Source organism: Lampetra planeri, chromosome 60 (assembly GCF_965212315.1).
Source record: "Lampetra planeri chromosome 60, kcLamPlan1.2.h2, whole genome shotgun sequence".
In the NCBI taxonomy this organism is placed as follows: Eukaryota; Metazoa; Chordata; class Hyperoartia; order Petromyzontiformes; family Petromyzontidae; genus Lampetra; species Lampetra planeri.
In genome coordinates, this window is record NC_136166.1 from 3,551,097 (window position 1) to 3,573,199 (window position 22,103).

The following is a 22,103-nucleotide window of genomic DNA, read 5'->3' on the forward strand; positions in this document are numbered from 1 at the left end:
GACAATAAACATCTTGGTGAAATCTGGATATCTGAGCGGCAGGGCGTCTGCTAATCCGTCCCGAAGCATCTCAAACAAACGCTGTTCCTCATCACCCCAGAGGAACTTCTTACCCTTAGCGGTCAATGTATGCAGTGGCCTCGCAATTGTGGCAAAATCTTTGACAAAACGGCGGTAATACGACGCAAAACCCACGAAGCTACGCACTTCCGACACCATTTTCGGCACTGGCCACGTGCGTACACAGCTCGTTTTGTCCGGATCAGTGGCGACTCCTGATGCGCTAACAACGTGACCCAAATATTTAACAAACGTCCTTAGCAAATGGCACTTTTGGGGTTTAAATTTCAAGTTTGCGTCCCACACCCAGCCAAACACAGCACGCAATCGCTGCAAATGCCCGTCAAAATCTTTGCTGAACACAATGACATCGTCAAGATATAACAAACGTGACTCCCACTGCAATCCAGACAATACGAGTTCCATTAACCATTGGAAGTTGGCCTGCGCGGTGTGTAGCCCCATTGGGAACAAGTTGAAATAGAACAATACCTGTGGTGTTCGGAAGGCAGTTTTCAGATTAGACTCTTCATCCATGGGCAATTGCCAAAAGCCCAACAAGAGGTCGAGGGTCGAGAAAAATGTTGTGCTGGACAGGGCGTCCAATGAGTCATCAATGCATGGAAGCGGGTACGCATCGACAACTGAAATTTTATTGAGTTTGCGATAATCGACGCAAAATAGTAGGGACCCGTCACGTTTTTTAACGAGTACGATGGGAGCCCCCCACGGGTTGGAGAAAGGAGAAACGATCTCCTGTTCTAACATTTTATCCACAGTTTGCCAAATACAATCCTTCTCAAGCGGACTCATATGATGGGAATTTAGACGAATCGGGGGTGCATCCCTAGTCTGTATGTGATGCCACAACAGGGATGTACGACCAACATAATATTTCCCCTAACTGAAAACATCCCTTAATTCCAAAAACAGTTTGTGGAGACGCTACCGCTGCTCGGGTGTCAGATCGTGGTTTTTCTCATACAAATCCCGCAACCAATCCGGTTCCTCGTCATACCACGGCAATGCATCCCCCTCACTTGCTGACAAGCACACCTCCATGTACAAATTCGGCGCCGCCGTCGCATGCGCTAATATAGTCCCCTCTTGAATGACAACGGGCTCGTGCCCCTTATTGGCAATCGGCAATGAACGGGTCGCAATTTGCTGGCACCATTGTCAAAGCCCCATCCAAGGAGGGTGTCCGTGACACAGCGTTCGAAGGTGTTAGCAATATTCCCTCCAGCAGGATTAACAAAGGCAGGCCCTTTTTCAAGTGCAGCGGCACGAGCATCTACGTTGCAGGTAGAACGCGCACCGTGCGACTAACCACAGCCTGCACCATGGCGTTTGCTGCCGTGAATTTAGATGGAGTCCCCAAAAATGTAAGACATTTTTCAGATGGCAATTCCAAACCACCTTTCTCTATGGAGATTTTGAGCGGCATTCCTTGCAAAAAATCCGTGCCTAACAAACACGGTACAGCCAGGGCAGTGGAAACCAAAATGTACCCTGTCACACACACCTCCCCGATCTGAATTGTTGCGAGCATGCGGCCTAAAATTCCCAGACTACCCCATTTGCCGCTATACATGGCCCATTAACCGGTTCCAGGGCCTGGGGCGAGGTTGGCAACGAGCGAAAAGTTTGCAAAAAGATGAGAGTCGATGAAGCCCCTGTATCGACAATGACTCTGACCTCCATCCCTTGAACAAGTGCCATCACATCTGACGAACCTGGCGCGGCACCCAAAATACGATGTACTAACGTGCCCCATACAACATTGCTGTGCGACCCATACAAATGAGTGGTTACAGGGTGAGGCAGCGTGGATGGGTGATGTGGAGGAAACGGCCGTGTATTGAATGTGTCGCGACTTGCCTGTGAACCTCGGAACGGGGGAAATCCATGGTTGTAGTTGCCCAGCGCCCTTGAAAAAGCACCCTTGCATCGCCAGCAGTCGCGGGCGAGGTGTCCTCTCCACCCGCACTCGTAGCTCGCACGCTGCGCGCCACCTCCATACATCTCGGGGCGACAGTGCAGGCTCGCAAGCGGCATTCCAGCCACTGCTGCAACCGGCCGCAGCTCCTCCAGCTCCACTGGGCACCTAGCCGCGCCGGTGCACACGGCCAGAGCCTGTGCCACCACCGCCATCGGTTCATCGCAGAGATCCAGGTTAGTTTGAATGTTCCTGGCTATCTGCAAAGACGACATGTTGTCGTCGCTGTTGCTGGGAAGCTAAAGGACGACCCGCAGCTCCTTTGCCATCAGCAACAGCTTCTCCTGGGCCAGAGAGTCAAGAGTGGCTTGGTCCATCGCCGGGTAAGCCGCCTGGCCGCGGGCCAACAGTGCGCTGCGGTAAGCGAGGGGAGATTCCATGTCCTCCCACTTCCTTAACTGAAATTTTCACTTGGCAACTGACCGTGGCTCGTATATGTCTTGCATTTCCGCAAATGCCCCTGCCAGCGATGAGCGGTCATTAGCAGGGATGCTGTAGAACGCTGCCAGCGCGTCGTCATCCAAGGCTGTCGGCAGGGTCCATAGCGCGTCGCTCTCCGCCCAGTCGAGCGATTGATACGCCGCTCGGAAGCGCCGTGTGAATGCCGTCTAGTCGCCGAGCCTGGCCTCGAAGCACTCCACATGTAGCCGGCGCCGTGAACCCGGGGGTGGCGACCCCGGCGCCCCAGCAGCGTCCGGCTCCATTCGCGGCATGGTGGGAGTCGCGGCCGCGTCGTTAGGCTCCACCGGTGGTGCAGGAGCAGGCGGGGGCTGGCCCGACACTGTCGGCGATGGCGATGCCCGTTCCGTCACTGTGAAGTGGTCGAACGCCGCCGTGAGCGTCGCCAGCCTGGCCTCCCACTGGGCCATGATGGCCCTCCATTCTTTAGCCGGGCTCGGGGCCTCTGCGCCGCCTGGTTCGCCCTCTTACCCCGGAAGCACCAAGTCATCAAGGTCCAGCAGGGGAGCGGCAACCTCTTGCCCCGATGCGGGCACCACGTCCCCATCACTGCTGTCGTCCGACGAGTCCACCGGCACGTTTCTTCTTTTAGCCAATTTTTTCAACATGTCAGCGCGGTTCAGCAATCACTTCTGACACCAAATGTAGTGCTGAACTTTATGCAAACACTTCTTCTTTTTCCGTCGCTACTTTTTATTACAAAACTCTTTACATTCCACAGCCGTGACTTCAGTGCGTTCTCCGCTCACTCGCCGCGCTCCGCTTGCCTCACTCGCTCCGCTCCCTGCGTCTCTTTCTCCGTCTCTCTCTCCCCGACTCTCCTCTCTGCTTCAACTGTCTCTGCTTCGACTGTCTCTCTCTCGGCATCTCCATCTCACTCCGACTGTCTCTCTCTCGGCGTCTCCGTCTCACTCCGACTGTTTCCTCCATCACTCTGTCTCTCTCGTCATCTCTTGTTCCTGTTCCACTGTTAGCCTATTCTATTTCTCATATCTTCTTCTGTTCCTGCTCCACTGCTTCTCCCTGACTGTCTCCGTCCAGCTCCCAGCAACAACTCTCAGTCCCTCTCTCACGCTCCCGTATATATCCCCCTCCTCATTAATTACCAATTAATTAAACGGCGTCCCCAGACGCCTCGTGTCCGTGGCTTCCGCCGTTATCGGTCCCATCTCCAGACCTGCTGGCGCCACCTTGCCCCTGACAACAACAACCGGCCAATCACTGCCCTGCATCTTATTACCACTTAACGAACCGTCTCCCCCCAACTGTTATCCTCCCAGCAACACCTGTTTGCCCTGACGTGACCCCACTGTCCGTAACATGCGCGTGTTTCCAATTCCCCCTTTTGGCGCGTGTTAATCCACTCCACATATACCACTGCTGGAGGAAGGGCATCCAGTAGAGGGAGCTCTAGAGCCACTTTAGAGGGAAATTCTGGCCTACTCGTCCACACTGTCTAGATGTCTTAGAAAATATGGGAATACCCACACTTCACACCACCACATGCACCTGTGGTATACCCATATACTGCTGGGTGGACAGAGACTGGGGAATTCAAAGACATTTTCCCATCGATGGCAAATACACAAAGGTCATACCTGACAGTTTATAGTCCAAAGGCTCCAAGACCAGTCGGTTGTCCTCAGATTCGGCTGTAGACTTCAGAGAGTAGTCTAATACTGTATCATCTAAACTTGTGACTTCATCAAAGACTGGTCTGTCAGTAAATTGTCCGCCGGAGGAAGGTTCTCTTCGTCTTCTGAAGATGGCGTAGGTAGATTATTTTTATTGAGATGTTTTGACATTTCGAAGCACTTCTGACCCCAGTGTAATAAAAGACTTCGTCAGGCACTGCTGGTCTCTGTTGGTCTTTTATTTAGTTTCTTTCTCCGCACCCCACTGGTCCTGTCCGCGGACCAGCGTCGTCTCGCGCGCGCCCCGCACGTGCTCCCTCGTCAGCTCCTCCGCTCTTCCTCACACCCCGCTGGTCCTGACAGTGGACCAGCGTCTCCTCGCGCGCGCCCACGCATGCTCCTCCGTTAGCTCCTCCACTCCCGCACTCTGCACACCGCTGGCCGACGGCGTGCTGAAGGTCCTTCGGCCACGTGGCCGATGGCGCGGATCCCCTCTCACCACCCAACCTGGCTCAGCCTCTTTACTCCCGCAAATGACCCCGATCCCTTCCGGGCTCCCACCTATATCCTCTCTCCCTCGTGACCCTGACTCCTCCCCTTCCGGATCGTCAGATCCGGCCTTCCCATACTGCCCTGCTGGCTCCACCCCCATTCACCTCGCTTCCAATTGGAGCCGAGGTGAACGGCGGCCCCTCCCACACGCCCCCCATACTGGGCTCCGCCCCCCAATACCCCGGGCCGTGTGATTGGGCCAGAGCCGAGCAGCAAACCCCATTTATGCTCGCATTACAAATAACACTCTAACACGTATGTCTATATACATTAAACCAATGAATAACAACTTGACACCCACACACACAGCAAGGCAAGGGCTTCGAAATGTCAGCAAGGTAATGTTTTAATTGGAGAAAAATTGCAGGTCAAGGAAAACAATACATCATACAGGGAGAGAGTTGTGTACAGGCAAAAGTTAAACGGTTCATTATTATCACTCGCTTTGAATAAACAGAGGTTTGCCCAGCGGCTTCCATGTGCTTTTTCTGGTCTTGGAAAGATATGAAAAGCTTGGATCACACGAATCAACAGCAGCGTTGTGCTGGTGATGAGATCGTTTGCCATAGAGGGCAGAGGTGGGGGGGGTGATTGCCACAAGTCATTCGGTTTTAAACCAGCAACATCAACCTCAGGATGCGCATGCATGGTGTGCATGCATAATGTATCTGCATTGCGCATGCACATTAATAACCCAACTGGTAATTGGTCCATTGTAATTTATATGAACACATTACTCCCCCGAAACAGGATTTCTCCACAACTATGGCTGTCGCCTGATGATGCAAATTGTAATAACTGGCGAAACGTCGTACTCGAATTGTAAATGTTGTGGGTTTATACTCATAACGAATTTGCATGTTTTGTTTACGTGAAAAAACCTTACTAATTCGCTGTTTCGGGAGGTAGCAGGTTTAACGACAGTTACAGAACCTCTGATTTTCTTAGATTAAGCAGCATTTCGTTTCGTGGAAACCACATGAGCACCACTCGCGTACAATCTTCGAAGTTACCAATGCTCTAATTATCTAACTTTGACTTCACTGTTGTGTACAATTGTGTTTCATCAGCATATTGATGGAATAGCATTTGGCCAGAACACGTCCGTGCCCATTTCCCTGCTGTTTACAGGGTGATGGCTATCAAACCAGCTTGCACCACGGGTATCACTAAAATGTCTAATGAATACATTTGGAATAAAAACTAAAAAACAACGTGCACAAAATATCTCGTCCAGGAATATAACTAATTTTAGCACTTTGTAATTCCACTGCTGGATGAATGCGTACACGTACGTGTCATTCAAATGGGATTGTTTGACCATACTTTCCCACGTTGGTTACTGAAGTCAGTGGAAGTGGGGACCCCAGGGACAGTTCAGAGATCACTCACCGCTGTTGTTAGCCATGGCCAGTAATCAAACTCAGTTTGTTGGGTTTGTAGCGCAGTGAATGAACCAGTGCTACCCCCCCCCACACACTTAAAATCCATATTCTGCAATCAAAATGGACCTTCATCCGCAACATACATCGGCACAGACAATTCCTCCTTTAGCTTTTTCTAACTGTGATTATGCAAATAATATAATCATTATGAACCCATGTTCTATTCACTGCTGGACAAATGACTCCTCCCGAGCCATCGCCATCGCTCACGAATCTACGATGTCCAAATACACCCAGCGCCTGCAGCGAATGAGCTGATGAAACAAACATGAGTGTCAATTAATGCAATTTTGCTTAACCATCCTTTTAACTTCTCTCCGCCCCAATATTAAACGTTAAATAGAATATGAGTTAGTTTTAAGTGTTAACTTGAAAAAAATAAGCAAGCGTGTTTTACTGGCTATTGCCGCAGTTAACAAAGCCAAACACTCTTGCGCTGTTTATTTTTTGTATTGAGTAGATAATGGGCATCTCTTCAATACGATACCACGTGGCAGCATAGTAATAGATTGTTGATTATTGAAGGGTTTGTCTTTTACTCAATATCTACTAATATGTAACTATTCATATGCAAATGTAACACTTTTAATCGGGAGATATGAAAAAAATGTATTATCATCAAGCCCAGCGGTGTGGAGTCCTTAACTCTTGTTCACTCTTTCTTTCTGGCCTCTCTCTGTGTGTGTTGTGAAAAAGGGCCATTGCTCGAAATGTCACCTATTATATATACGTTTATTTTGAGGCCACATGTTTTTTTTTAGACGGAACGTGTTGGGGTGTTTTGGTAAAATGTTATTGTTTACTCCTGCCAGCTGAGCAGCAGCATCACGAACTCAATTGTTTAACTCTGGTGTTTACGGTGATTGCACTTTCACACAATGAAGATTGCTCCAGTTGTCATTGTCCATATCTTTTGCAAACACGTGGCTCCCTTTGTTAATTAAGATACACTGTTGACTCGTTTGACATGTCTCCTGACATCAAAGCCTACTGACGTAAAACAACCTCAATAAATTCAGGATGTCTACAAAATAATTGAGGTTTTTGTTGTTGATTGTATCTCAGGTTACACAGCTGGCTTACAATACGTATTTAACAACTGTTGATTTTAACAAAATTGGCTATGTTGCCTGCAAGGCAGTTTAAAGAGGTTGTATTTCAAGGCATTATTTTACGCAGCCCATTTGTTTTTCCAGCACCTTTTGGTGAAACACATTTATCTCGAAGAGCTATTTAGGTGACGTTCTTCTTACAAAAAGGTCGCATGTTCCGAAAGCCAAGAATATGACCGCTCTCGGAGCCATGGCACTTACCCTCCTCATCGCCACGTCGTGTGCGTTGCTTGGCATCAGCGAGTGCGTGAATGTTGTTAAGTTCACCGACAGCGCTGCCGGTGGGATAACGTTCGCGTACACGTCCGAGGGTAAGCGATTAATCCAAGTTAAAAATACGTTTCGGATTTTGAAATATGTTTTAAAATATGCCGTGACGTCTGATTGTTTTTTTTCCGTTTCATCAGAGGATGTGTTTATCGGTCAATGTTTGAATGCCGATTTGCCTACATTGATAAACATTTACTTAGACGTGTGTGCACGATCAGGGACGAATTGGCGTGAAGCCCACTGCGGTTTATAAAACAGTGGAGTGTGTGTTGACTGAGGAAACCAGAATATGGTATTGTTATGGGAGCGTTTATTGCCGATGGCGAATGGCAGGAAAGCCTGGAAACAAGTTGATTAAAAGGCAATGCCTAGAAGACAGATGCATTGGTCAGTAGAAAATGAGGGAGCACAATTGAATCTGTGGATAGGATAAAGGTGGACGTCAAGCAGGCCAGTCATTTGAACACCTTAGGTCCAACCTTACCTGAGGAAAGAGGGTGCGAGTTACAAGGTAAAGTGTTGAGCCAGGATGCCTTCAATGAAGAGAGGCTTCAGATTTTGAAAGTGTATACACTATGGGAACCTCATTTGCCAGTAAAAATATGATAATTGGTTCTTTACCCTTCTATCTGGCAACAAAACTGCCAGATAGAAGGGTAAAGAACCAATTATCATTTTGAAAGTGATCAACCAAAAAAAATTGCCAAGACAACTCGAAGGGAACGTAGATATAAGAGTGATGCACTGTAGAGATGTGGGCACTTAAAGAGATAGACGAGAGAGACTTGAATGGGCACAGATGAGAATAGTGAGGAGCATGTAGGGAATATCTCTCAGGAAATGAGGCGGAATGAAGAGGAACCAATGGCGTTGATGGTCTGGGCGCGTGTTCAATGAGGCCGAGAAGGTTGTGACGAGGAGGGCTGTGGAAATGCCACCGACGCAATGCAGTAAGAGGAGTGAGAGACCGAGGGGGCAATGAGAGGGTGCGGCAAAACGAGACGTGAGGGCCGTGGATGTGGCTGGAGAAGTGGCACGGAGTAGAAGCTCATGCAGAAGGGAAATCTGAGCATCCGACTCCGTGCTTGGAAGACCAAACGTAGAAGTGTAATCAATGAAGTACCACCCCAATTATGATCACGACTCGAGTACTGTGTTCTCCTGACCAATAGACACTCTGGAAAGGCACATCCCAAACTTGTGCCCGGCCTTTCATGGGAGAGCAGGCTATGGAATGGATACCGTGAAAGAGAAATTACAAATGAATTCGGTAATTTCTTGTTAAGCTAAAGGTTTGTCACTACATCCTACACTCTAGCGAGGTTGAGCCATGTGTAATAAACGACTGGACCACGATGTCTGGCTCAGTGTCCTTTATTATTCGGTTCGTGCTGTACACCCACACGGCTGTCTTTACTCTCTAGCTTCTCCACGGTGCTGACTCCAATGTCGGCCCGATCCACAACAGCAGCTCCGCTGCTGTTTCTCTCACACAGCCCCCCTTGGCTGTACTCTCTGCTGCTCTTCTCCCTCCGCAGCTCTCACAGCTTCTTGCTCTCTCTCTCTCTCTCCGCAGCTCCTCCTGGCAGCCACACCGCTGCCTCTAACAAGCAGCCCCCTCTCTCTCTCTCTCCGCAGCTCCTCCTGGCAGCCACACCGCTGCCTCTAACACGCAGCCCTCCTGGCTGTCTCCTCCCCAGCTGCACACCACTCCGCAGCTTCCTCTTATCTTCGGGGTTGGCTCCCGATGGCCGTCGGCGCCCCCCCCTCTCCACACTTGCCCGCGTGGCCTCACTCTTTTCCGCTCACACCCCGACTGCCTTCCCCTTCCGGTTTACCCGCTTAAAGCCCCGAACCTTCCCCCCACGTCACATGACTCCACCCCCTGTGACGTCACCTCCGGAAGGTCGCTTACGCCCGCATTACACCACCCTCCCCCGTAGAAAAATCCCAGCCGACCTCGGCTGACTAATAGCAAATCGTAATGCGGCGAACCGAGCTTCCCCCCCTAAAGGACACTAAGCATATAATGTAACAACAAGAACAACAACAACGCAATTAACATCAACGAACGTACAAAAGCATGCAATAAATACAACTGTAAGAAAAAATAACAAGACAGCAACAATCAACGAAACGTAAGCGATTTGGAACGTGTGCGGGTCGCCGGCCCGTCCCGGACGGTCGGCGGCCCACTCGCAGAACGGGAACGCGATGAAAGTCGAGGAATGACAGGGGGTAATCCCCCTGTCGTAGCCGGAAGTCCACCGACGTCCCGTGTCCCTAAAGAGTTAGTCTTGGGCTTGTCCTGTGACCGTGCCCGCAGCTGGGTCGAAAGAGCTGCAGGGCTCGAAGGTCCCGCAGACCTGGCAGGCGTCCTCCGAGCAGGGCCCCTCGTCCCCCGCAATGTCACGGCCGGCCTGTCTGGAACAGGTACGACAGGCACTCTAGCGAGATCAATGGACGCAGGCAGGGGAGAGTCAGCAGCAACAGACCCCGGCAAGGCAACATTGGGGGATGACGCATCATGTAAGGGAGCAACATATGGTTTCAAGCGCGACGTATGCACAACCCAGCGACGAGACCCAATCTGGACGCGTGCTGACTGTGGGTTGGGAACCGCAATGAGGCGTACGGGACCATGCCAGGGTTTGTGCAATTTCGGCGAGGTCCCCGGACGTACCTGTGGACAATGAAGCCAGGCTAGGTCCCCAACCTTCCAAGGGCACTCCCCCTCAGACCGTCGCGCATATCGCTCGTTCCGGGCCTGGGCTTTGGCCGTAGCCACGCGGGCATTCTCCCGCGCCTCCGTGACTCGGCGAACCGTGTCCTGAATGTATTCAGGAAGTGGTTTACGAGGTCCCTTCACCCCAGTTCCCAATTGCACATCCACCGGCGGCACGTTTTCCCGACCATACATAAGGTAAAACGGCGAATATCCTGTAGCCGCATGAGGCGTCATCCTGTACGCCGAAAGCACCCCGGGAATGTGCAGATCCCAATCTGATTGTTGTTCACTCACGGTATGGCAAAGCATGGCAGACAACGTCCTGTTCAGCCGTTCAACCATACCATCCGTCTGCGGATGGTATGGGGATGTCCGTACTTTCTTAGTCCCAAGGCCCGCGCACACTTCCGCCAATAATTTAGAAGAGAAATTCCTGCCCTGGTCCGTGAGGAGTCTCTCAGGCGCCCCCTTATCCATAATATACCCAAACAAAAAGGCGTCGGTAATGGCCGCGGCCGACTGATCGGGCAACGGCCAGGCCATCGGCCAACGGGAGAGGTACTCAACCCCTACCAGCAAATATTTATTACCCCTCGCCGATGGTGGAAAAGGTCCCAATATGTCCAGCGCCACCAATTCATTGACTCGAGACACCTGAATCGACTGGAGAGGCGGCACGTAAGGATGTTTCGGCGGCTTACGTTGTGCACACGCAGGGCACGCGCGCACGTGCCCTACGACATCTGTCGCCATGCCGTGCCAAAAATAATGACGTTGCAACGTCAACAAGGTCTTCTGCACCCCTAAATGTAAGAGAGTGTCACAATGGAGGGTTCTAATCAACTCGAACCGCAAGGACGTTGGTACCACCAGGCGCCAACGTTCCTGGAACCCCTCCCGCCACATAAGCAGACCATCTCGGAGAGCGGTTTGCGGCCCCACAGCCGTACTCGGACTCCCATTGTCCTTAGCAGACCGCTTCCGCAAGGACACCAATGACTCATCCATCATCTGTTCCCGGATCCAGACAGACCGCGGCAGATTCAAAACCCCGTCAGCCGGTCCCGGTTCCATCGGAGTGTCCGACTTCTCGACGGCCAACGTGAGCGGCTGAGGGGGGTTTGGAATCGGCGAACACCTATGCGTCCCCGACTCACATTTACAAGGGGCGCGCCGCGGTAATCTGGAAAGTGCGTCAGCGTTCGCATGGCGCACTCCCTTCCGATGTTGAATTTGGAAGGAAAATTCCTGTAGCGTGTCCAACCAACGTGCCAACTGTCCGGATGGCTGGTCAACTTTAAGGGCATATTGCAAGGCCGCATGATCCGTACGCACAATAAAAGAACGACCGTAGAGGTATGGTCGAAATTGGCGTAGGAAAAAAACAACCGCCAATAGTTCTCTGCGAGTGACACAGTAGCGGGTTTCCGCAGGAGACAAGACTCGGCTACCATACGCCACGACACGCTCTACACCCCCTTTAGACTGTGATAACACCGCCCCAATACCTGTGTCACTCGCGTCCGTATCAAGAATGAATGGGTGATCGAAATCGGGATAATCCAATGTTGGGGCCGTGGCCAATAGATCACGCAGACTCCGAAAGGCCGCCTCCTCCGGCTGTCCCCAAACAAACTTCCGTCCTTTACCCGTAAGGAGATGCAAAGGCCTCGCAATCGTCGCAAAACCCGGCACGAATCTTCGGTAATACGAGGCAAATCCCAAAAACCGCCGAACATCCCCCACGGTGGCCGGAGTCGGCCAATCCCGGACGCACGCCGTCTTTTCCGGATCCGTGGACACTCCCTCAGCGCTCACGATGTGCCCCAAATAGCGGACGGACCGTTGCAGTAGGTGACATTTCTTTGGTTTGAATTTCAATTTGGCAGAACGCATCCTCGTGAACACTGTCTCCAGCCGCGTCAAATGTTCATCGAATGTGCGGCTGAAGACAATGATATCGTCCAAATATATAAGACATGTCTCCCACTGCAACCCCGTCAAAACGAGCTCCATCAATCTTTGAAATGTAGCAGGGGCCGCATTCAATCCCATCGGGAGACAGTTGAATTGAAATAACCCCTGCGGCGTACGGAATGCGGTTTTCTCCCGTGAGGACTCGTCAAGGGGAAGCTGCCAAAATCCCGAAGAGAGGTCCAGTGTGGAAAAGAACTTAGCCCCCGACAATGCGTCGAGGGAGTCATCCATACGCGGCAGGGGGTACGCATCTGCCACCGATATCTTATTCAATTTGCGGAAATCAACACAAAATCGCAATTTGCCATCCTTCTTCTTAACCAAAACGACTGGAGCGCCCCATGGGCTGTTAGATGGCGATATAATGTCCGCAGCCAACATGTCTTCCACTGCCCCCCGTACGTGTTCTCGCTCCGCAGGACTCATCCGATGCGAATTTAATCGAATAGGGGCAGCATCGCCCGTCTCAATGTGATGGTAAAGCAAGGAAGTGCGGCCCAAATCCAAATCATCGGAGCTGAACACATCGGAATATGTCAACAACAATTTACGCAGCACACCACGTTGCTCCATGGACAGGGAAGAATTTTCGTCACATAAATGAGCAACCCAACGATCATCCGAACTCCTTGGCTCGGAAACCCCAGCAACAACTCCCCGGCTATGTGGACAATCATGGGTCGCAAACGCCGTAGTGGCATGTGCCACAACCGTACCGGCCGGGACACGGACGTTTTCTCCCCCCGCATTAAGCACCTGTAAAAACGGTAATTGATCCGGCCGGACGATGGTCTGTGCCCCCACTAACGCCAACCCGGTTGATATCGTGGCGGACGGTGACAACAAGACCCCTACTGCTCCTAGCCGATCAGGCAGGGGCTTCCGATACCGCAAGGGTATAAGCATCTGTGTACCAGGTGGGATGTCCACAGATGCGACGGACAGCGCCTGCACTTGTTCGGCCGAAGCAGGTCGCCCCCAGGGCGACGGCAGGAACGAGATTTGACGGCCCCCCGGCAGTTCAATACAATTCTCATTGATTTTGATCAAAATGGGCATCTTAGCCAAAAAATCGGTGCCTAACAAACAAGGAACCGCCAAAGATCTCGATATCAACACAACACCCGAGGCCGACACATCCCCAATAGATATCTTAGCATCCACCTGACCCACGATACCCATGCTACCCCCGTTCGCAGCGACGCACGACCCATAAACCGGACGCACAGCCCCCGACGGAATGCCCAACAGATGGAAAATGACATCCGATATAATAGTCGCAGACGCCCCCGAGTCAACCAAAATGCGCACGTCCACACCTTGTATGGACCCCGGTACAGTGGACGAACCCGTAGCGGCCGCGACAACTCTCCGTGCCAATTTGCGCCACTGCGTAACTGAATGAAAAGGCCCCGTCGATGGCCTTTCTTTAACAACAACAATAGGATCGCGCAACACAGGTGGTGGGTGAGGTGGAAAGCCTTGCCGAGTGTCTGGTGCGTGCCGACATGCCTGTTTCGGAGGATCTTTAGCCGACTTGACCGGTGCCGAGGCCTCCTGCTGCGGCGGAGCCGGGAAGCGGGCCCAGCAGTCTCTGGCGTAGTGGCCCCTACGCCCGCAGCGGAAACATTCGGCCTCGTTGCGCCGAAGCGCAGGCCTCGCCTCCTGACGGCCCCGTTCTGGTAGCACCGCGCGCGGTCTCGGCCCGCCGCGTCCCGTCCATGGAGCGGAGGCGGCCGTCAGTTGTTGAGGGCCCCGGTCATCCGGAACATAGACGGCCTGCGCAGGGTTCCACCCCAACGCCTCCCCTTCTTTGACGGGCCCCCCCGTCCACGCCGTCACTTGTTTCCAGCGACGGAGGTTGAATTGCGCATCGAGACACTTAGCAGCCATCCGGGAAGTTAGCTTCTCATGCCCACACACAGGCATGGGGATCCCTAGATCCCGAGACAGCTCCAACATTTTCCCTAATATGAGAGGCTCAAGCAGGTCCTGTGGCGTCTCAGGATAAGCTGCCATGGCCAGCTCCAGCACCGCACCCCTGAACGCCACGGGCGACTCCTCTGGTGCTCGTTGTCGTTGAGCGAATCGCCGATGCGCATCATCTGGTGGCTCATAAGCATCGGCCATTTCTTGAAAAACACCACATAAAGTTGCCTTCTTATCGGTCGCTATGGAACGGAAGAATCGGACAGATTCGTCATCCAGGAGAGTCGGCAACACCTCCAAAGCCTCCGCATCGGTCCATCTTGCTGTGCGTACCGCCGCCAAGAAGCGGCAGGCGAACGCGCTCCAGTCCCCACCGACGGAAAATTCTTTAACTGTTGTAAGGTGGCGACTCCGACTCCTCTTCCCGCCGTCTTCCAATGGTGGTGGTTGTGATGGCAAATTCAAAATGGCGTCGGCCCGCGGCGTGGCCAAGATGGCGGTTTGGCGCCACGGAGCGCGCAAAATGGCGGCCTCTTGCCGCGTGGGCAATGGCGGCGGCAGGACAGGCAACGTGGCGGCCCGCGGAGCACCACTTGCATCATCCATCGTCCCTGGCGCGACGAGATGGCATAGATGCGCCAGGACGTCCTTAAGTGCCTCCAGTTGTACCGCCATCGCTTGCCATCGTTGATCCGCGTCTGATGATGTCGACGGACCCGCCACCGCGCCAACATCCTCCACTCCCGTTCCCGTGGTCTCCTCAGCCGGGCTCTCCTCCACCACCCCAACAGGATCCGCGGTTGGAGGGAGTTCGTCGTCGTCGGACGAAGAAGCCGATGCAGGCGCCGGATTAACTTTCTTCCTCACTTGTTTCGACATGCCGTTGCACTTCCGACACCAGTGTAATAAACGACTGGACCACGATGTCTGGCTCAGTGTCCTTTATTATTCGGTTCGTGCTGTACACCCACACGGCTGTCTTTACTCTCTAGCTTCTCCACGGTGCTGACTCCAATGTCGGCCCGATCCACAACAGCAGCTCCGCTGCTGTTTCTCTCACACAGCCCCCCTTGGCTGTACTCTCTGCTGCTCTTCTCCCTCCGCAGCTCTCACAGCTTCTTGCTCTCTCTCTCTCTCTCCGCAGCTCCTCCTGGCAGCCACACCGCTGCCTCTAACAAGCAGCCCCCTCTCTCTCTCTCTCCGCAGCTCCTCCTGGCAGCCACACCGCTGCCTCTAACACGCAGCCCTCCTGGCTGTCTCCTCCCCAGCTGCACACCACTCCGCAGCTTCCTCTTATCTTCGGGGTTGGCTCCCGATGGCCGTCGGCGCCCCCCCCTCTCCACACTTGCCCGCGTGGCCTCACTCTTTTCCGCTCACACCCCGACTGCCTTCCCCTTCCGGTTTACCCGCTTAAAGCCCCGAACCTTCCCCCCACGTCACATGACTCCACCCCCCGTGACGTCACCTCCGGAAGGTCGCTTACGCCCGCATTACACATGTATTGTGATCATCAAACGAACATCCCGACACGTGTGGCTCTGTGTGCAGCCAGCGTCTGTGTTGTGTGTGTGTGTGACATCATTAGACTTTCAGGAGCACATGCCACCGTTGTAGGCTACAACCTACGATAGAGTTAGACTTTTGGCCAAAACTGACTCCAGAGAAGAACTGGCACAAAGAGAGGTGCATCCTTTCCGAAAGTCCTTTCTAAGAATGGTTTGGTGTTTAATTGTAAGTGTATGATCGTGGACATTAAGGGATATTTAGGATTTAACGATGAGAAGAATACTCTTTGGTTCTTTCGGTAAAGTCACGTAGGTAGAAAAAATTATAGATCACAATGTTTCGATCGTAACACAAGCAGGTGAAAAAGAGGGGGAATCTACCGAGGTACGCTGTTTATCAAGGTTAATAGATGGGCGGGGCAGCTAATGTTAATGTAGGAGCGAGCAGGAGAGTGCGAGTTGGAGAAAGAAATTTGCTTGTAAATGTAAACTCGGCGAGGGCCGAGCTCGGCCAGGGCCCGGATATTTTCTTGTAAATGTAAATGTAAGCTCTGCGGGGGCCGAGATCGGCGATAAGAGTGTGTGGTCTGTGGCAGGACACCACGTCATGGCTAGCAGGGTAACCGGTGGTTGGGACGAGCGATGGAGTGGAAGCCAGAGGAGAGAACGCGCCCGAGGGATGTTCACCACAGTTCAGTCGATATGCCTGAGGGATTCCTGCCAGTCAAGATAGATTTAAAAGTGCCTAAAATGGGGACGGCATAGTTAAAGGCAGAACTAACACCTTCGCAAGGGGGAATACGGAGAGTGCTAGATTAATAATAATTCCATTGATTATCTCTGGTGAATATCGGTAAAATACCGGTTCTCGGGGTCTTAAGGGGGGGCGATGGGCGCTCCTGGGATCCACTGCTGGGTTGGTGGCGGGGTTTATGGGGACCAGTGGTTCTTTAATTGGTGGGGCCACTTCACCAACAACTTAGAGAACCACGGAATTACAACACAAACAGTAATAATACTCGATTTAAAGCTTTCGTGACTCCAGGGATTCATCTTCTTTGTTCTTTCGGTAAAGTCACATAGAAGGGAAATAATAAAATAATACAAATAAAACATAATAAAATAATTCTCACGACGTTTCGGCCACAACGCAAGCAGACGTCCTCAGTTGAAGACCAGGTCTGTCGGGGAGACAGCGTCTGAATGAAACACCACCACGCTTGGAGCGTATATTTAAGCTGGGTTGGATGGGGAAGAGCGCCTTGATAAAATAATTTGCATATCTTTTAAGCTGGGTTGGAAGGGGAAGAGCGCCTTGACAAAATAATTTGCATATCAAGAGGAATTTAGCATATTTATGGGATTTCATCTTGATATGCAAATTATTTTGTCAAAGCGCTCTTCCCCTTCAAACCCAGCTTAAATATATACTCCAAGCGTGGTGGTGTTTCATTCAGACGCTGTCTCCCCGACAGACCTGGTCTTCACCTGAGGACGGCTGCTTGCGTTGTGGCCAAAACGTCGTGAGAATTATTTTATTATGTTTTATTTTATTATTTTATTATTTCCCTTTTACATGACTTTACCGAAAGAACCAAGAAGATTAATAATACTGTGCATCCCTCTGTATATTCGCCGCTGTATGAAGGCCCCTCCTCGCAATGTTGGTCATGGAGGTTTCTTTGACCATAGTTCAGAGTTTCTAGGTCATTGCGCGGTTGACTTCACTCGCCACAGATATAAACCCTGGATCAGGAATTAATCTCAGGCGCCGGTTTAACAACGCACACTTCATTAACTACTGCGCCAGCGCTCCACCCCATTGCAAACATGCATGTGTTTGCTGTGATTTGTGTTTGCTATGACTTGTATTCGCTATAACATGTGTTCGCATGGACATGGATTTGCTATGACAAGTGTTTGCTATGACTTGTGTTCGCTATGACTTGTGTTCGCTATGACATGTTTGCTATGACTTGGGTTCGCTATGACATGTGTTTACTATCGCTGTGACTTCTGTTTGCTGTGACATGTTTGCTGGGACTTGTGTTTGCTATTGCTATGCCTTGTGTTCGATGTGATTTACGTTTGCAGTTCCAAAGGACATCAGTGCAGTCACTTTCTACTTCAATATCAACAGCAACTTCGACAGTTGCAGCCCCGACACCGACTACAAGGGCTACGGGACACTCGCTCCAGGTGCTTGAGAATCCCGAACGAGACCCTTCTGTCACATATTCATTCAAATGGCGCCCACGGGATGCGTCTTGCCCACCAGTTTCAGTTTCTTTTTCAGTTTCATTTATCTGGTATAGCCCTGTGAGCCATTCGGCTCTTGAATCGGGTGTAACCGCAACAATAAAAAAAACATGAACCAGAAACATCTTAAAGTGACTACGCGCAAACAGAAAAATCCAGTAAAAACAGCAAAGTCTTCCAGAAAAAGCACAATATTCATAAAAAGCACCGTAGCAGTTGATTGGTTCAGCTCCCTCCATTTCGTCCGATCTTGAGATGTCTTATTCACTTTTCTTAATTCAAGTCATGAAGCAGCATTTTTATATTTTTTCCACTCAGAGCTTCCTTCACCGAGCACTCACCACCGAGAGTGTGCACACTTCACATATGTTGCCTTTCCTGGATGGTTCTAATAGGGCTTCTTTCTTCTTGAACCTGCTCTGGGACTTGATAATTTATTTTTCTCTCCATTCCATAAAACTATTTTTGCTTTTACCAGGTAAGGCCCACTGAGCTATGTAACTCTTTATCAGACACGATTTGGTCATAAAATATAGCTCAACGAATTGTCTTATCACGTGCAAATTTATAGCAGCCAAATAATCAAAACACATGTTTATAAATGTGGAGGGAAAAACCGGAGGGCCTGGATAAAAATCCACACGACCCTGGGGAGAATATACAAACTCCAAATATGCAGGTTCCAGGGTCGGGATTTGTATCGAACCTACAGCCTCGTGTATACCAGGCGAGGTAGTTAACATCTCGCCACCATGGCGCCCGACCTCTGCTGCACCCCGCAGCACGATGATAAACGGTAAAGGAGTTTTATAAGACTTTGCTGGATTACAGGCAACCACGTGCAGCATAGCCACCGCCACCTTGCTAATGGGTTTTATTGTCTCACCAATGATTGCATCGTTTGTCATAATAGGTTTGCATACCATTTTATCAAAATTCATTTGATCAGCACAGACCAAAAGTCCACTTCGGCGAAATGAGAGCACCGTTTTTTTTAATATTTTCACAAGTATGAGCGACCCTTCACAAATTTTGAGCGGTCTAAGATGTCACTTGGTAGGGTCCTTCCACGGCCACACCTTTACATCTCCTATATGAAGGATGATACCAAGTTAATAAGGATTCGTAAATTGTCATGTCTGTATTTTCCGTTGATGTGATTGCTGGCGCGCTATCGGCATCGCGTTCTGAGACAGGAGGCGCCGTTCGGAGAGCTCACAGAGCGTCGAGACCGCTTGGACCTGAGGACGGCACCAACGAGGCACTAGCGTCGAGAGAACTCCGCTCGGAAACCCCTACAACGGGCTGTCTCCGCTTTACTCAATAATAATTTACATTTATAAGGCGGGGAGCACACTTCCCAACAACACGCCCTGCCATCACATTTGCGTTGGCTGCATCATTTTCAAATCAACATTTGACTTTCCATAGCTAGAATTGAGCTTGACTTTCCATAGCTAGAATTTAGATTGAGTGTAGAAACCAAGGCCGTAATTATAATATATATTGGGGGGGACACACCCCCCCCAATATTCAAGTATGCTCAAAATGTCCCCCCCCCCAATATATTGCTATAAAATAGATTTCTGTTTATATGATTGTGGTTATGGTTGTACTTTATAAATCCCTAATCTCTGCCATTACATACAATGAAACAAGAAAAGGTAAACAAGAAAAAAACAGAGCAATGTAATACAATACACTATTAGACATTATTGTTAAAAATAAATAAAAAGTCAATCCTATGTGTTAGTGAATTTTGTATATTTTAGGCAGGAAATGGCAGTAAATTCGTTTTAAAATTTAGATATTTTTTTTTTTGGGGGGGGGGGAGGACCCGCAGACCCCCTGGAAGATTTGGTCCCCCCCAATTTTGACTCCATGGCTACGGCCTTGGTAGAAACAAATTGAATGTGCAGTGATTGGTGACCGGGTTGAGGCTATCGACTTGCTGCTGTAACGGCCTCCCGGCTTGCCACCTTGTTCTGCAGAGTGAATGCACCTCACGCAGCTGCCTCGCAGGACTCACCGTGCCTATATCCGTGATACACGCTGTGGAAATGCACGTGATATTTTCCATGCACGTCCTGTACAGTGAGAGTGATTTGTGTTGTATGTACGTTTAACTCCTTTCGCCCCATAGGGGCCATCCATAAATGACGTCACGCACCTGGGGGGGGGGGTCAGACATTTGTGACGATGTGTGACGAGGGGGGGGGGGGTTTGAGAAATGTGACGTCACATCAAAATGCGCAACTTTAAATAAATATAGACAACACGTTTTACTTAATTCGACTTTTTAATAAACGTTTTCTCCTGCAACATCAGAGCGCAGCACGACATTAAATATGCACTACAATGACAATAGTTTAAAGAGATTTGAACCATGTTTTATTTTCAAAACGGAAATATGGTTTTGGGGTGGGCAAAACTTTGTGACATAACAAGTGAGACCCCCCTCAAGGGGTCTCACTTTTTATGACGCCGTGTGACGAGGGGGGGGGGGGTTCAAAAATTGTCCAAAATCGCGTGACGTCATTTATGGACGGCCCCATATATAGCCAACCGTGATTATCAGAGGTGCAGGGGAAGGGCAACAAACTAAATACAAATAGCAGTTCTAAAGACATGAATTTACAGTTTGAGCAAGTCTGCCCTCCTATTCGCCGGGGTGTCTCACAGCGCTTCACATCTCATCTCAACCTGGCCTGCAAATGGGCATGAGTCTGCCAGTAGGAGGTCGAGGATTTCTCTGTGCAATCCCAATTGAGTAATTATTACATCACGCTTGTCATGATGTGCTACATTCTGTGGCGGAGAACATCAACTCACGGCTCCTGACAATTAGGATTAGTCATGGACGGTTGAAATACCGATTCTAACTCAGATTCCCAGCGGTGTTGGCTTCACAGTAACCATACAAATGTTGGGCGAACGTTTCATATTTACTGGATTGGCGCCCTAAACTCTTGAGTTTTCCGCCTTCCTCATAATTATATTTGTTGTTTTATTTTGTAACCCGTTTGCAGATGGATATTGGAAATACAACGCGTATTACCTTCTGTCGACGGCCGAGACGTGTGTATACGCCTGTGCCATGTACGTCGTTAAAGGCTTCACCTATTTTGTGCCCACGTCCCACACCCTGCTGTGCGGTGAGAGCCCTTCGTCATTCATTCACAGCGTGCATTATACAAAATTTTCGTACTGAACTCTTATGATAAAAATGATTTGTCTACATAGATCTAAACCAGCCCAATCCAACCGTCGCACCCCAAATCCGATTCCTTCCCCTCTCATCCATATGTAGGGGTGTTAGAGAGAGAGCCGTTATGCATGGCAGCTTATGGGAAACAAATACAGTGGGCGGGGCTACGTGAGTGCACGGGGGGGTGCTCTCAACGACGTCCGCACCAGGCAGCCCGGGGCCCCACCCCTCAGCGGGGGTGGAGTATAAAGGGGGATGTGTCAGAGGGCTCGGGGCAGAATGTTAAAGCTAAACCAGTGAAGACCGAAGATCGTCTAGCTAGAGCCCTGGACTCCCCTGGGACGCCGCCCTTGTCAGGGCCGCGCAGGACCGAGCCAGCGGCGTGGTCCCGAGAACCAGAGCTAGTGCTCTGGGACTCCGGGTACCGTAGCCCGACTTACCAGTGTCGGGCCAGACAGCCTCCCCTAGCCCGTTAGTGGAGGACTAGGAGGTAGGTCAGAGATAGCTAGCAGTGTATTCCCAGCTAGCCGGGTGAGGGGGCCGATACCCCCTCTAGTATTGTATGTCCACAGTTGTGACTACTTGTACGGAATAAATACGTGTGCCTCACCAACGGTGTCCAAGAGTCATCAACGGTACTTCACATACATTTCTATTTCTCTATTTAATCAGCTCAAGCCTCCCCGTAAACTAGGTGACTTCTGTGTGTCCACACCACCTGTGAATCTCCCAACCACCCATTGTGAAAACAGACGCTGCTCATTGCAGCTCAATTCTGCTTCTCTCTACTCCCTCTGTTCCCTCACTCTAATCATCACCCTCTCATCATCCGTGACATCTTGGTCCAGTTATGTATTCTCCGCCTCCTCCCCTTCCTGCCTGGTGCTCCTTCTCTTATCCTGCTCCTCATATTGAGCTGTGGCCTCTTTGCCCATCTTAGGGACTTCCGTCCCGGTATCGCTTCTC

The 22,103-nt window shown here is 50.7% G+C and overlaps 1 protein-coding gene across 1 annotated transcript in view; it reads left to right on the forward strand.

The window, feature by feature from the left end:
* The first annotated feature begins 7,433 nt into the window (after nucleotides 1–7,433).
* The window catches only part of LOC144736257 (polycystin-1-like protein 2), a 139,983-nt gene continuing 125,313 nt past the window's right edge, over nucleotides 7,434–22,103 (forward strand). Inside the window, exons 1-3 of the mRNA XM_078618879.1 lie at nucleotides 7,434–7,572; nucleotides 17,765–17,869; nucleotides 20,959–21,084. Of these exons, the coding sequence (XP_078475005.1) occupies nucleotides 7,434–7,572; nucleotides 17,765–17,869; nucleotides 20,959–21,084 (370 nt within the window). The remainder of the gene's footprint in view (nucleotides 7,573–17,764; nucleotides 17,870–20,958; nucleotides 21,085–22,103) is intronic.